The 15,424-nt window shown below is 38.0% G+C and overlaps 1 protein-coding gene across 5 annotated transcripts in view; it reads right to left on the reverse strand.

Moving 5' to 3' along the window:
- phldb2a (pleckstrin homology-like domain, family B, member 2a) overlaps positions 1-15,424 on the reverse strand; it is a 36,991-nt gene that overhangs the window by 6,057 nt on the left and 15,510 nt on the right. For 2 of the 5 annotated variants that reach the window (XM_067397703.1, XM_067397706.1), the window contains exons 5-15: positions 13,105-14,066; positions 10,850-11,182; positions 8,038-8,172; positions 6,768-6,905; positions 4,094-4,222; positions 3,608-3,763; positions 3,398-3,508; positions 2,045-2,134; positions 1,791-1,937; positions 1,549-1,648; positions 714-906 (exon numbers count right to left, since the gene is read on the reverse strand). In XM_067397703.1, the coding sequence (XP_067253804.1) occupies positions 714-906; positions 1,549-1,648; positions 1,791-1,937; positions 2,045-2,134; positions 3,398-3,508; positions 3,608-3,763; positions 4,094-4,222; positions 6,768-6,905; positions 8,038-8,172; positions 10,850-11,182; positions 13,105-14,066 (2,494 nt within the window). Of the gene's footprint in view, positions 1-713; positions 907-1,548; positions 1,649-1,760; positions 1,938-2,044; positions 2,135-3,397; positions 3,509-3,607; positions 3,764-4,093; positions 4,223-6,767; positions 6,906-8,037; positions 8,176-10,849; positions 11,183-13,104; positions 14,067-15,424 lie in introns of all 5 variants that reach the window. The other 3 variants (XM_067397702.1, XM_067397704.1, XM_067397705.1) reach the window with 2 other exon arrangements.

The raw sequence follows: 15,424 nt of genomic DNA on the forward strand, positions 1-15,424 counted from the left end.
TGGCTGTGTAAATGGGAAAAAAACAAAGTGGATCGGATCGATCGCCACAACACTCTTGTAGCCAATCAGAAATAGGGGGTGGGGCATATATGCTCATGATGGGGGAGGAGAAAGAGTGAGCAAGAGGGACATTTGTAGGAAGACTGTTAATAGAGAGATGGCCGAGATATTACCAAAGAGGAAAAGGTCAGAGGAATATAATTGGAAAAAGAAGAGTTACGAGCAGGTGAGAGCTTGGACCAGCGTTAATACTGGAACACCTTTCCAGCGCTGGAGAGACCATAGAGAGCAGGAAGTCCTGAAAAGGGATGCAGAGGTTGCTTTGTTTCTGCTCGATGCGAGTGTAATGTTGGTTTTTGCTATGTTCCACAGAACCAAGATATGCTGTCATATGCTGTTGTTGATGTTGAATCATAGCTGATTCATCCATACTGAGCCAGCGCAGCTGTTAGTGGTTGGCCTGTTGAATAGCGTGATCGTTATTTCAGGGAGGAGCAATGAAGGCAGGGGTGTGTTTGTTTGAAATATCAACAGTGTTTCTCAGAAATCATTAGCTGCGCCTTTAATTTATTTTCTTAGCCTCCAAAAAAGCGCATCTTAAGTTTCCAGCAAATATCTTTACCATCTAAATGCTAAAATACTAAATGCAAAATAATATGCTTTGAATTGTCAGAAAAGACTCATCATGATCTTTATCAAAGTCTTGGTCTCACCTTGAGATGTTGTCCGGTGAACAGGCGGAAATGCTGGTCTCCAGACTTTCTGTACTGTCCACGCTCATTGTGTCAAAGTTATGTCCATTATCCAAGTAGTGGAATGGCTCCAGGAAGACATTTGTCTCAGACACCGTCCTATTGGACATCTCGCTCATTCTCTGCCTCTCGTCATTTAGATACAGTTGACCTGCTGCAAGAATAAAGAAGAAAATAATTTAATAAAAAGGAAAATATTTTTATGTATTTCTTTTGAAATCTACACATATTCATATTATATGTGTATCTATCAGCCAATATTATATATAGTTTCCATGTGGATGCTAGGGTGGTTTTTTACTAGGCAAAGGCAAAATAGACTATCCTCAACTTTCTATGATTTTCTGATCCCAGGATTCCAATATTCTATGGAATTTTTTCCCCCCGCTGATTTCCAATTAAATGTCAAATCGGTTAGAACTGTCAAAAAGAAATGGCTCTGTCAATAAACTTGATTTTCATAACATTATGGGTATGTTATATCAATATATTTGAAATATTTTATTACATTATTTAATCACTAGATTTAAGTTTGTTTCTTCATAGTCCTATACAAGTTTACATTTGTGTATATTTAAACAATACATTTATATTTACTACTTCCACTTTATTTTTCACGAGTGGTGTGGCTAACATCCATGTTGCAAAATAAGGTGGATATTTTTAACACTGTATATATTATGTATATGCATATGTTTAACTAATAAAAATAAATATACTTAATAAATATTAAATATACATATTGAATTGTAGATCTGTAGAAATGTGAGTGTCATAAGATGAATCAGCGTGTTACCCTTGAGCAGACGGCGAGTGTCCAGGTCACGGGAGGTGACAGACAGGGTGCGGGGGAGTACGCTACCACAGCTAGAGCTTTGAGACAGTGGCATATGGGGCTGCAGGATTAAGAAAACAGAGCAAAAGAGACCGTTTAAACCTCCCTTCCACATAAACCATGAGCACTGAAATTTGAAATGTAAATTGCTCTTTGAAGATTGTATCAAATACTTTTCCAATGTGCCGTATCTGTTGTCTGACCTTGGGAGACAGACTGCGATTAAGGGCAGAGTTTAAGTTTCCAGAGCTCTGCCTCTCTCTTTTACGAGACATTCCGTTGTCACTCAGGAGAACTCCGCCCTCTTTACTTCCATTGCTCCGCCTCCTCTCCTCCAGAGAACGAAAGTGCTGGAATATTCAAACAGAAAGATAAAATCTTTCAGTATTGAAAAAAAACTTTTTTTGTAATTCCTGAGCTTAGTTTCTTCTTTACTCGTAGAATTAGTCTGCAATACCTCCTTCATGGACACAGGGTTAAGAGGAAAAGCCTGACCACCTGTCAGCTCACAGTACTTCCTCTCCAGAGATGAAAGGTTCTCCCGTTCCTGAAGAGAAATTAGACCATTCAGAAATGAACGAATCCATCCATACATACACAGACTTGTATGAATATCCTTGTAATACAGATAACAAAATATTAAACCAAGTGTCACATATTGTAAAGAAAGATAGCACAAGCACAATTTTCAAGAAAACATTTTAAGTTTGCTCAATTTCAAATGATAAAACTATACATGTATAGGTCAAAAAGGAATCTGGACATTTTGTAGTTAGTGGAACATGTCTATAATGAGATCTTAATGGGAAGTGACTATACACTAGTTAAGTTAGGTCTGAGAAACAAGGACATAACATAAAGACATTATATTTTAAATATTTGTTTAATGGCACTTTGAATGAAGGCCAGTATCACTGACACCAGTACTGATACTGATGCCTCTATATTATATGGATTTTTTTCTCAATTATTAGTATAACCATTCAACATTGCAGTATAATTGAAAGCTATCAATTTTAACATTTAAGAGGCTTTAAAAGCATAACTTTTAATTTAAGTAAACTTAAAACAATATTTACATAAACCCACTTTAAACCACCAAGATTTTTACCTGCCCTGCTAAAATGCACAAAAAATGTTATTGTTTTTATTGTTTTTGGCCCATGTAGCCTTGTAAACAGTGCTTTAATATTTTCAGGTAGGTCTAACAGGTAAATATAGAGAAATTGAATAATCAAACACTGCATAAATAATAAATTGAATACAGATTAATCCTTATTAAAGATACAAAAGTTATTCAGTCAAGAGCAGTGAGTGATTTTATCCTTGTCTTTTGTTCTTTCATTAACATTAACGACAGACAGCAGCATGTTTATTAGGCTGCTGTCACTTTAAGACCTGACACACATCCTATTTTCACAACTCTTTACATTCATTGCCTATGAGGATACTCAACAAAACAGGAATTTTGACATATTTTTGTGTTTTTTTTTCATTAAAGTGCGAAAGAGAACTGTCTGAAATGGCTTTCTGTGCGTGCGTTTCAAGTGTTTGTTCACAGAAAGTCGCTTCACAGACAGCGCGCCAGTACAGATTTGAGTTCTTTTTTTTGTCTTATTGTGCTTGAATGGTTTAATAGCACTTGAATAAATGATAGCGTGATCATATACTGTAGCACAGCCAAAGAATGATGGATGCTGCGTTAATTGCGTAAATATTTTTAATTAAACTGAAAAAATGAAATGCATGCGTTAATGTGTTAATTTTGACAGCCCCAATATATAACACATTTCTGTGTATATATAATCACCCTTTGCAGCATATAAATGAGGTTGCTCTTCTCTTTCAAGAAGTTCTCCTTTTCCCGCTGTGCCTGCTGGGTAATCTGGGTCGACTGTTTCTTCAGGGTAAGTAGCCTCTCCTATAATGCAAACCGTTTTTATGTACAGAAGGGAAAATATGATTATAAAAAGCTCTTTGTGCACACACAAACACTCCAAGTTAAAAACCGTCTACACACCTTGCGAGTGACAACAGATCTCTGATATTCAGCAATCTCTCTGAGGAGTTGCTGCATCTGCGTCTCTTTCTCTTCATCTTGACAGCTCTCTTTTTCCAGCTGCTGAAACTCCAAATCTTCAAAACGCTTTGTTTCCACTTCCAAAGCTTCAGTGTCCTAGCAAAAAAAAAGTCAACAACACTTAGAATGAGGCAATAGATTGCAATTTTTTACATGGTGTAACTCCAAACTAAACTATCTGAACAATCAGCAATAATTCACAGGGTTGTGCTAAACAGAAAAGTGACTAAAGGTCACATTCTCAGGAAATTTGGGTATGTTAAAACACACAGAGAAGGAAGGCCTACCAACAAGAACAAATGGTATTTCCAGAGCTGTTGCAGAGAGGAAAAAACACAACAGGAAGTGTTTGTGAGAGACAGACAGCAGAATAGTTGGCCGCACAGGAGGGCGCAGGTACGAGGGAGACCACGGTAACTGACTGACCCTGGATAGCTGATTCTGGAGCTGCTCCTTCAGTGCTTCAGGACAGGTGTCCAGCTGGGTCTTCTGCTCTGAGATCAGCTCAGCTAGCCTCTCTACTTTAACTCTCTCAGCCTCCAACAGGGCTTTGCCCTACAGCACAGCGGCGACGCGTATGGATGACGTACACATACAGAGCACACAGTGGTGAGATGGGCACAAATATGATGGACAAAGAAATAGAAAAAGTGCAAGGTTGGGTTAGAGCAAGGAAGAGGTAAACTGGAAAAAAAGGTAGGTAGATGTGACGTTGGTGGGTGTGATTCACTAATAATGCAGTACAAGTTTTCTTAAGTTTAAACTTGAAGTGCAAACGTATTCATGAATCATGATTTCTGTTTAAAAACGCTCACACACAGGTTTTACGTACAGTAGGTGAATGACACACTCTTATTTGGGTCATTCAGTGTCAACTCAACCAGAGGTAATTTTTATCCTTTTTTTTTCTAGTGAAAGAAATACGTAAATGAAGAAGAAAGCCAAAATATTAAATGCAATGGATGTATATTTACTGAGTAATCCACTATTTTGTATTTTGTATGCAATTATTTTAAATAGAAGGAAACAAGATCCATTTCTAGTTTCAGTATTATTTGTTCTTCAGACATTCCGCTTTAAACACTATAAGTATCAGCTGTTTGAAAAGTTACCCACATTTGGTTTTTGACCATTGAAAATGGGTAAAATTCATCAATTTCAACATGAAGTCGCATTGGGATCCCCATATCTATTCAACTGAATCATATAGGAACTTAAAGATTAAGATTCCAAAAGAAAAGTTTATTAAGAATTAGAATCTAGAATGATATTAATATATCTTTAATACTTTTATAGTTACAGGTATGCAAACTTTGGAAAAATAATATTTATGGCACTCACACTGGTATATTCTATGCAATTGTGTTGATAAAAAAACAAAAAAAAAAACAAGATACATTTGTAGTTTCAACATTATTTGTTGTTCAGATATCCCTCTTTAAAAGAAAAAAGTTTCAGCTGTATGCAAAGTGACCCACATTTGGTTTTCGACCACAACTGACCAATTTACTCATGGAGCCGCATTAAGATCTCCATATCTCTGGGATTGAACCATATAGGGCCTTAAAAATGAAGAAAACAAAAGAAAAGTTTGTTAAGAACCAAAATCTTAAAGGATATTAAGAAATATCCTTGAGTTACAGGCATGCAAACTTGGGGCAAAAAACACAAACTCCCCCCCCCCCCCCCCCCCATTTTAAACTTTCACTGTTGGCATATAATGTAACAAACATTGCTAAAGTCAACAGATTTAACTAATAGACCTACCGATCTCAGTGCAAAAATAAAATAATGATGCTGCCATCTTTCTAAAGGTATTTTTATCCCCCTGTAATTTGGTTCCAAATCTCAGGTGAAAATTGTAATTTTGACCCCCCTCTACAAAATAGTGGATTACTCAGTAAATATAAATATACATCTGAGACATTTAAAGGCGCCCTCGAATTAAACATTTAATTTACCTTGGCATATTTAAATAACAAGATTTCAGTACATGGAAATGACATACAGTGAGTCTCAAACTCCATTGTTTCCTCCATCTTATATAAATCTCATTTGTTTAAAAGACCTCTGAAGAACAGGTGAATCTCAACATGACACCGACTGTTACATAACAGTCGGGGTGTGAGCCCTCAATATTTGCACATGCCAGCCCATGTTCCCAACATTATGAAAGGCATTAGACAAGGGTAGCCAGTAACCTCTGGATCTGCACACAGCTGAATCATCAGACTAGGTAAGCAAGCAAGAACAATAGCGAAAAATGGCAGATGGAGCAATAATAACTGACATGATCCATGATATCATATTTTTAGTGATATTTGTAAACTGTCTTTCTAAATGTTTCGTTAGCATGTTGCTAATGTACTGTTAAATGAGGTTAAAGTTACCATCGTTTCTTACTGTATTCACGGAGACAAGAGCCGTCGCTATTTTCTTTTTTAAACACTTGCAGTCTGTATAATTCATAAACACAACTTCATTCTTTATAAATCTCTCCAACAGTGTAGCATTAGCAGTTAGGCACAGAACACAACCTCAAATTCATTCAGAATCAAATCTAAAAAAATATAACCGCATACAATACTCACATAATCCGATGCATGCATGCCGCATGCATGACGAACACTTTGTAAAGATCCATTTGAGGGTTATATTAGCTGTGTGAACTTTGTTTATGCTGTTTAAGGCAAGCCCGAGCTCCGTGGGCGGAGAGCACGAGATTTAAAGGGGCCGCGCAGCATAAATCGGCTCATATTTAATGATGCCCCAAAATTTTTCAGCTAAAAAAATTTATTTAAAAAAAATCTACGGGGTATTTTGAGCTGAAACTTCACAGACACATTCAGGGGACACCTTAGACTTATATGACATCTTGTAAAAAAAACGTTCGATGGCACCTTTAATATTTTGGCTTTTATCACTATTTATGTTTGTCTTTGTACAGAAAAAAGTATTAACACAATCAAAAATTTGAGCAGGGAAGTTTGGTTTGACATGGAATGACACATTTGCTTTTTTGGAGACTTTGCCCTGTAGTTTTGATATACTATATTCTATCTTTTCAAGCTGTACAAATACATTGTCACCTGATGTTTACCTGAGTTTGATTTCTTTGAGCATTTTTCTCCATGTTCCCCATTTTTGCGTTGAGCTGCTCCAGCATTTCTTTATCACTCTGTAGCTGAGTGACCTCTGCCTCCTGCTCACCATCTAAAAGAGCTCTCTCCACCTCCATCTAAAGAGAGACCAAGACAGTGTTTATTGACTTTAGCGCCTCATTGCAGAACAGTGTTCTTGCTGTTAATTAGGGCTGCCCCCTAATAGTCAAAATTTTATTAGTCGGTTAGTTGCTGAAAAAAAATCTCCACAGGAAGTGGAGGAAATCCAGGAAATTCAAACATTTGCCTATCATCCATCGATCCAAAATATGGCTTATCATTTGAAATATATAAGAAGTAGCAACTTTATATGCCTGCTTGCTCTAACCAATAAATGTGCGTTATTCTTAGGCACATATCCAAGTGTTTGTGCAAAGTATGGAAGCTAAAGTATAGCGTGCTTTCTGCATGACATGGAGGCGCCGGTGCAATCACTTTCATTTTTTCCTGATAATAGCAGAAACAACGTAAAATACTTCAACTGTCATTTTTGGTCATACAGATAAGAGTAATGCATTATTCAAAACTACTTTTAAGGATCTACTTTTATTTGGTAAACCCACAATAACAACAAAGCGTTGTGCTCTCTGTGAAATTGGAGCATGTCACAGACATAAGTATATCTATGTCTAGCTTTTCAACAACTCTCTGATTATATAAGCTGTATGAAAGGTGCATTTCTCTCTAAAAGCGCGTAAACTAGTGCAGAGATGGCGAGACAGCATCGTCAACTTCTTTGCAGCTGACACTGGCTCAGAAAACACTAGTTTATTAACAAATAATTAAAATGTCTCCTTGCTATTTTCTCCAACACATTCATAATCATTACTTTTGCCGGTGCTTTGCGCAAGCTTTATGTATGCGCTTGAGCCTGGAATAGGATATAAATCTCCCAATTAAAATTAAAATTAAAAACAAAACAATAAAAGTTCATTCAAAATATGAATACTATAATATTATATAAAAATAATACTACAATAACATCGTTGCTGAATAAACAAATTTGATTTAGAGATCTGTCTATCAAAGACATTTACATTAATGCATTTGGCAAATGCTTTTATTTGAAACGGCTTGCGATTTCTGGGAATCAAGCCCATGAGCTTGGCGTTGCTAGCGCCACGCTCTACTGTTTGAGCTACAGGAACGCATATCAAACATGTTACCTCACTTTAAAACACATCAAGCTTCTCATTTAAGCACACACACCTCTCGGATAGACTCATCCATCTGTGTGTCTAGATCTCTGATCTTCTGTTCAAGTTCCTCGATGTTGTTAAGCACCTGAATCCTCTCCTCTTCTATACGTGTCACTTCTTGCCTCAGCTGCCTGTCTTCAGACACCTGCTTAAAAAAAAAAAAAACACACACACACACACAAAAACATTAGAGATCAGACATACTTTAACAGACAATGCACTTTATAAAATGAATAACTTCAGTCCTGTATGATGATTGGGTGTTCAGTGTTTGTTCGGACCATCTTGATATTTTTAGGAAATTTTGCAGATTATTCTTGACTGATATAACAAACACATAATCACAATTACAGAAGGATTAAACATTCACAAATACAGACATTCAGACCTGACATGAGACTGAACTCTGAATTGAATATCCAGCTCCTCATGGATAGTTAACTTGGCCGTTTCTGAGGCCACGAGGTTTTTCAGTGACATCGCAGAGGAATGTAGCTCAGCAACAGATGCGAGACTACAGAGCCGCCTCTGTCTGATAATGGCGTCTGATCTCCATGCATTTGACATTTACCAGAAATATCCAGCAGCGGATGGATCTGTGCATATGTTTAAATGCAAACTGTGATCAACAATAGCAACTGTCACATGAGAGTTTATCAAGAAATATTGCTTGAGAGGAGAGGATAAATGTGGGAGAAATGATATGCAGATGATATGCATTCTTTCCTTGCCTTTCTGTGTTTCTTTCCAACAATTACCGTCACATGTGTCTTGAGCACATAGATGCACACAAATGCACAGCAAATCCACCGGGGAATAGAGTCATTTCCTGTTCCTCTCCTCTTGCAGGAGAGGCAATAACTGCCCCTCTCTCCTGAGAAAGTCTATTAAACTCAAACACACCATTATGTCATTATAGGTATCAAATGGAAAAAAACACTTCTTCCACACAGTCCCCATCTTGAGTTGGAATTGGCACCTTATGTGGTTAAAACACAGACGGAATCTGTTTTAAAACTCATTTCAGTGTCTGACTGCAAAGAGTGTGAGGTCAGCGTTTTGAAAGGTCAAAGTTCACTCTGTCATGCTGTTTAGAAACAGACATCAACAGTGAGTGTGTCAGGTAAAAAGACTCCACAGCATTCCCAAACTGTTTTGCATACTTCAAATCCCAAAAGGATGCATTCTTTCCACTGCATCTTTAGTTCAGTCAGGGATATTGAATACACAGCTGCTTTAGATTTGAACACACTAGAGATGATGGTATATACAGTAAGAATAAACATCACTGTGGCAAGAAATAACTATGCAGTTTGGTGGTGAAATTAATAGAAGAATGTATTTCATGATGAAATGACTAGTCATTTTCAACTTTAAAAACAAAGTTACTGTAAAAATAAAAATAAAAAATAAAAATAAAAATAAAATACAATATATAGGTTTTCAATTGATTTTTTAAATCTGCATTTACTAAAGTTGCAACAAATACAATGATATATAACTTTAATTTAAATGATATATACATTTCTTTCACATTACACTAATGAGAATTAGATTTTAATGTTACATGATGAGAATTTACTAGAAGAAAAGGTAGAATTAGGTGAGAATTAGGTACTCTACCTAATTATCCCAGAATTAAATAAAATAATAATAATTTACATCAATATTCATTACTGTACGGGGTAGTAAAAATCATTCTTTTTTATTTAGATTTTAAATATTTTTTTATTATTTAATTTATATTTTAATTAATTTAGCATAGATTAAATTTGGTAAATAACCACAACACAAGCACAAATAATTTTTCGTCTCACACACACACACATATACACACACATTATATTATATATATATATATATATATATATATATATATATATATATATATATATATATATATATATATATATATATATAACATTTATATGTAATTATTTAAATATACAGTTTTACACATTTCAAAATTCCATACTTTTCCCGACTCAAATTTCCAGACCTCCTTCTAAACAATTTTTTAGACCATATTTAACATAAATGGTTCATACAGCATTATTTTCAGTATTTTTGGTAAATAGTACAGTCATATGTAATATTTTTCATTTTCTGTGGTTTTCAGTGGTTTTCTCAAAGTGATATATGTGCTTACACGATAATAAGAAACCTAAAACGCTTAACCTGCATGTATTCACCTCTGACGAATACTTGCATACGTGACTTTGATAATGTAAAATTTACTTTTTTCCTAATAATACATATGTGTTGACCCAGACATGCTCTTGGATAGGTTTTGTGAGACCCAGAAAGTATTTTTGTGCGACCCAGAAAGTACTGTTAAGGCCTGAACACACCAAGCCGACGCCGACGAACTAGTGGAGAAAAAAGCAGACTGCAGGTTTGGCTCACGTAGGCAGCCTCTGTGTCCAAGTTGCCCTGCCACACCAAACCGACGCTAAACAGCCAACGGCCAAGCAGCACATCAGTTCTGTGCCTGCGTGAGATGAAACGCCTTTCAGAAACAGCAGGCGGCAGTAGCTGAGCAGCCAATCAGAATGATCAGATGGACCGACGAGCTCCAACGGCGATTCAACATTTCGAATCGGCCAAAAAAAGGCTGACAAGGACCAACTTCAGCCGACGGTGTGGAACACACTGAGAAAACTTAGTCGGCCGACGAAGAAAAACTGCCCGATGGCCGACTGTCGGCTTGGTGTGTTCCTGCCTTTAGACATCAGTAATGGTACATGTAGATGCAAGATGCAGATGTTAAAAAAGTAAAAAACATTTTTTGTATTCAGGAAGATAAGTACATATTGTCTCACCTTGCTGCGGAGGTGTGGAGAGGGTGAGGGAGCTGAGCTCCGTAGGCTGGTGGTGGGTGACTGGGGCCTGGTCTCCCTGTGTCCGCTGAGTCTGCGCTGTCTCTGGGTGAGGATCTCTGTCCGACCCTTACCCAGATACCCGCTATCCAGAGACACTGCTGCAGAGTCTGAGAACACAGATTCATCATCAGACACCTGCAGCTTCTCCAGCTCTCGGTTGATCTTCTGCAGGTCCGACACAGCTGAGACGCCCGAATCTGTCTCCATCCGGCACAGATCAGACCGGCCCAGCTCAGAGCACAGGGACAGGATGGTCTCAAGCCGTTGGCGCTCCTAGAGTGGAACGAAAAATAAAACAGTCTTAGGCTTCATTAATGATATGGATTTGTTTTATGTGAAAATGTGTTTTCAGGTTTTAAAAAAATCTTAAACCAAAACATTGCAATGCAAAACTAATATTTAAGATTCTGTTTATGTAATTTGTAACCTAATATAATGCAAAATAGAAACATTTTCTCAGACTTTTGAAACATACTGTACCCGATACATTATATTATAAACAAAACTGGCTGAGCTCAATAGTCTGAATGAAGTGCCCATATTATGTTGTTTTAAAGGTTTCTAACTTAATCTAACGTTTTGGAGGTCTCCTACAATAGGTTTACATGCATGCAAGGTCAAAAAACACTTTGATTTGCTCATAATATACACTGCACCTAATCACCTAATTTCTTAAAAAGTCTGAAAATGGTCTGTTCAAATATACTGCCTCTCTAATACTCTCCTTTCCGTTAGCCTACTCTGCTCCGATTGGTCAGACGGTGCTGTCTGTTGTGATTGGTCTACCGCTTCAAGCGCGTGTCGGAAACGAAACGCCCATTACCATAACTGAATTTCAGCACCAGAGGCTTCCTCAGCACCTGATACATAGTGATGTTAAAAGAAATGATGGCAATTCCAGTCCGAATCCTCAAGTGCATTCAAAGTGGATTTTCAGCACAGAAAATACGTCATGTTGACAACACAAACCAAACTCTTCCAGGCCTCAGCTACAACTACAGTGTTTGAGGGCGGGTCAAAGTAGACATTGTTCGACAGCAGCCAATGAATAACCTAGTCTGGCATTATGCTAATTTGTTACAAGCCCACGTAGGTATGTTACGGAAGTGAGACTGGAACTTTGAAACTTTGCAGACCTTTAACATTTACAAACAGGAAACAGCTACAGTTTATTACATACTGCATGAAAGATATTATTCGAAAAAAGCATAATAGGGGCTCTTTAATCTTTAAAATAATAGATTATACATAAAATGTGCTGTTTAGGTTTGTATCATACATGCCTTCTTAGCAGTGGGTTGTGGCCATGGAACGGAACTAATTTAGTTGCACAGACAAACAAACACACATGCCCCTGCGGTCAGATCAGATGGTTTGACTACAGTTGCAGTGCTTTTGCTCGGTCATCATGTGACCTTCTAGAGGCAATATTACAAGTTCTCATAAAGGTCGAAAGCAAAAACTTATTTAAAGTGTGTTCACCAGCTGGTAAAAGTTTTGGTTTAGCTGTGAATGTAAGTTCATTAAGTCTGTAGTGCATGAAAGAGTGTGAATAATCCAGTGAACCGCACTTATAATGCTCCAGGCCAAGAACACGGCACAGATCAAAGTCCTCTTGACACTTTCATGTCTCGCCGCTGTCTCAAAGGACACATACTGAAACCAAAAGAGCTGGATTCAAGGCTGAGATTTATAGGGAATTGAAGTTTAAACAAAATTTCACATTACTTATATTAACACAATAAACTCCCTCACTTTTTGCTTTCTATGAACTTAAGAATTTATGCTGATATACTTTAAAATGATCAGCATAATTTTTAGAGCCGTATCTATGAAAGTAAGCTACAAATTGTGCCGGATGCAAAAGTACAATAAAACCTCTCTGATTTTAGTTATGCTATATGTTAGGTTGCTAATCAAATATATTATATTTTATCTGAAATGGTATTTTAATAATAATATAATGAAATATAATATAATAAAAAACATTATTTCTACTTTTTATAACTACAAAAATTAATATAATGTGAAGGGGAATTAAAAGACAATAAAGATATATATATATAATAAAGTTAATAAAATGAATAATAATAATAATAATATCATGCGATATGTGATTTAAAAGAAAATTCCGAAACCTCATTGAGACTCCCTGGATTTAAGTGTTTCTTTTGGATGAGTGCAGTTCTTCTTACCAGTCTTTCCACTTCCTGTTCTCGAAGTCTCTCATCTCTTTGTCTCTGATGATAATCTCTGAGCTCTTCTTTTCCACTGAGAGAACTGATACTGCCCCTTCTCGGCCCCATGCCAGGCCCCAGGCCTCCTTTACCAAATGACAGCCGCCTTTCTCCTACTCCTAGATCCAAACATGGAGCAGAGCCCACAGAGCAAAGGCTGGCCCTGCGAGAACTGCTGGTCACGTTGGCTATCACGGTCACATCTGGAGGTTTCTCCAAGCACGGAAGGCTGCGGCGTGGTTTGGTGGTACGTCGGGGTGGCAAAGAAAGCATTGGGGCGTCTCCTCGATACAACCTGGGTAGAGAGCGACTATGTCCCCCCAGGCCATTCAGGGAGCCGGTGGAGTATTTCCTTTGGCGGAGCGTTGGTTCAACACTAGACTCCCCATCTCGAGTTAGAAGCCTGCGTCCCAAGCGAGGGCTGGAGGGCATGCTGGCTGCCCCACTTGGACCTCGGCGAGATGAAGGAAGAGCATCGGTCATGTAGGAGGAAGAAGAGCCATTCCACATAGAAAGGAGTGAGCTGGCAGTGTTGGGATGTCGCCCCTCCGAAGGGTGGCAAAGCAACAGGTTATCCTGTGATTGATGTCGGGCACGGGTTTGGCTCGGGACAGGACTTATAGGGCGCTCTGATTGGTGGGGTGATGGTGGCATGCTCAGGCTGCTGGAGGGTGTGTAAGGAGAGGGGACTCGTATAGAAAGTGGTGGACGGTCCTGTAGATAGGAAGAAGCCGATTGGGGACTGGGAGGTGGGGACAAAGTGAGGTAACCGCGGTCTGCAGTAGCCTTTAAGCTGGCCTCTAGAGCGGACTTCCTGCGCTGCAAGCTCTCCATCAACTCCTGAAGCTCTGCCTTGGAGCGTGTGCCACGAACACTGGATCCAACCAATGTGCCGCCATTGGAATGAAACTTTGTTGTGTCTGGGGGAAAAAAAGGTAATTTATGCCTGTGCACATTCAAACGTGGTGCCTAATGAAGGATCGGACCAGGTTTCAATCAATCATTCAATGCAAACTTAATTTGTTTTTGACTTCTCAAACCTCTCAAATCTTTTTGGTCAAGGCAGTGATTCTGTGAATAATGAGATTTGAATGCCAGCATATGATGAAACTTTTTATTTTCGCTTCATGCATTCTATTTTATTAACACTTGAATGTGGGTAAGTTTCATTAAAAAGCAACATTTTGAGCAAAAGACATTTGTCAAAGACTACATCTGGATCAGATTCATTACGATGATCAAAACATAGATGGAGTAGATAAAGTCCATCATGGCACCCCCCAGCATATTACAGTGAAAACATGGAAAGCTGTAAAATTTCATCAATCTCTGTTCAATCTCAAAGTCTGTTCCTCACAAAAAGCTATCTTATGGCTTCATTTTTGATTCCTCATGATATGACCCCTTTAAGGTATAATATACACAAGGTCTTTACCCATAAATTCATCTGAGATCTAATGGTGGAAAGCTAAAGCCAAATGAAACATCTGGAGGCATGCATATTTTAATGGAGACGGAAACTGCATCAGGGAAATGACAGAGCAGTTATGCACTTAACTGGAAATAATCAAGCGTTGTAACAGGACGAACCCTTGATGCAATCTTCTTGTTCTAATACAAAAGCTCAATGTTTGGACAGGTTGTCATAGACACATTCACAAACAAGTCTGCAAAATCTGACAAAATAAACAGGGAAATCAGACGTGTGTTCTGGCTAATTTTTAGGTTTTGCTTAAGTTCAAGGGTCACATGTGCTCAGCTGACTACAGCTTTCACATACAAATCTCAGCCCACACAAATATGAATGCCTTGTGTTTTACGGGGAAAGCGTTGTCTAAAAATGGAAGAACCAAAGCCAGAATGGGCTTGTACTTTCTGGCACTGGAGCAGAGAAAAGGGACTGGGTCAGAACTCCTCCGCAACCGGAGTGCGATTTGTGGGAGCAGTGGTGGTCTCCATCAGGAAACACACACACATATGTGAGGACCACCTGTACTCCAGAATGTTTATCTGCGTTTTGGGTAGTAAATCATTTTAGCTAAGTGGTTGACCTGGAGCCATATGGATGGGATTTTACGTTGTCATTTATTTACAAGGTAACATGGTCATTTGTACAGCTGCAGCTACATGATGGTAAGATGACTGTTTGTATTAACTCAAGGTCTCTCAGCCAACACAAAGCTCACAGAGAAAGAGAAAAGAAGGGAAGAAAAGCAGAGGTGGCATTTTCAAGGAATACATTACACATTGGGTCCCATGACTTTTTTAAAGCATTTTG

Source organism: Chanodichthys erythropterus, chromosome 10 (assembly GCF_024489055.1).
Source record: "Chanodichthys erythropterus isolate Z2021 chromosome 10, ASM2448905v1, whole genome shotgun sequence".
NCBI classification, from domain to species: Eukaryota; Metazoa; Chordata; class Actinopteri; order Cypriniformes; family Xenocyprididae; genus Chanodichthys; species Chanodichthys erythropterus.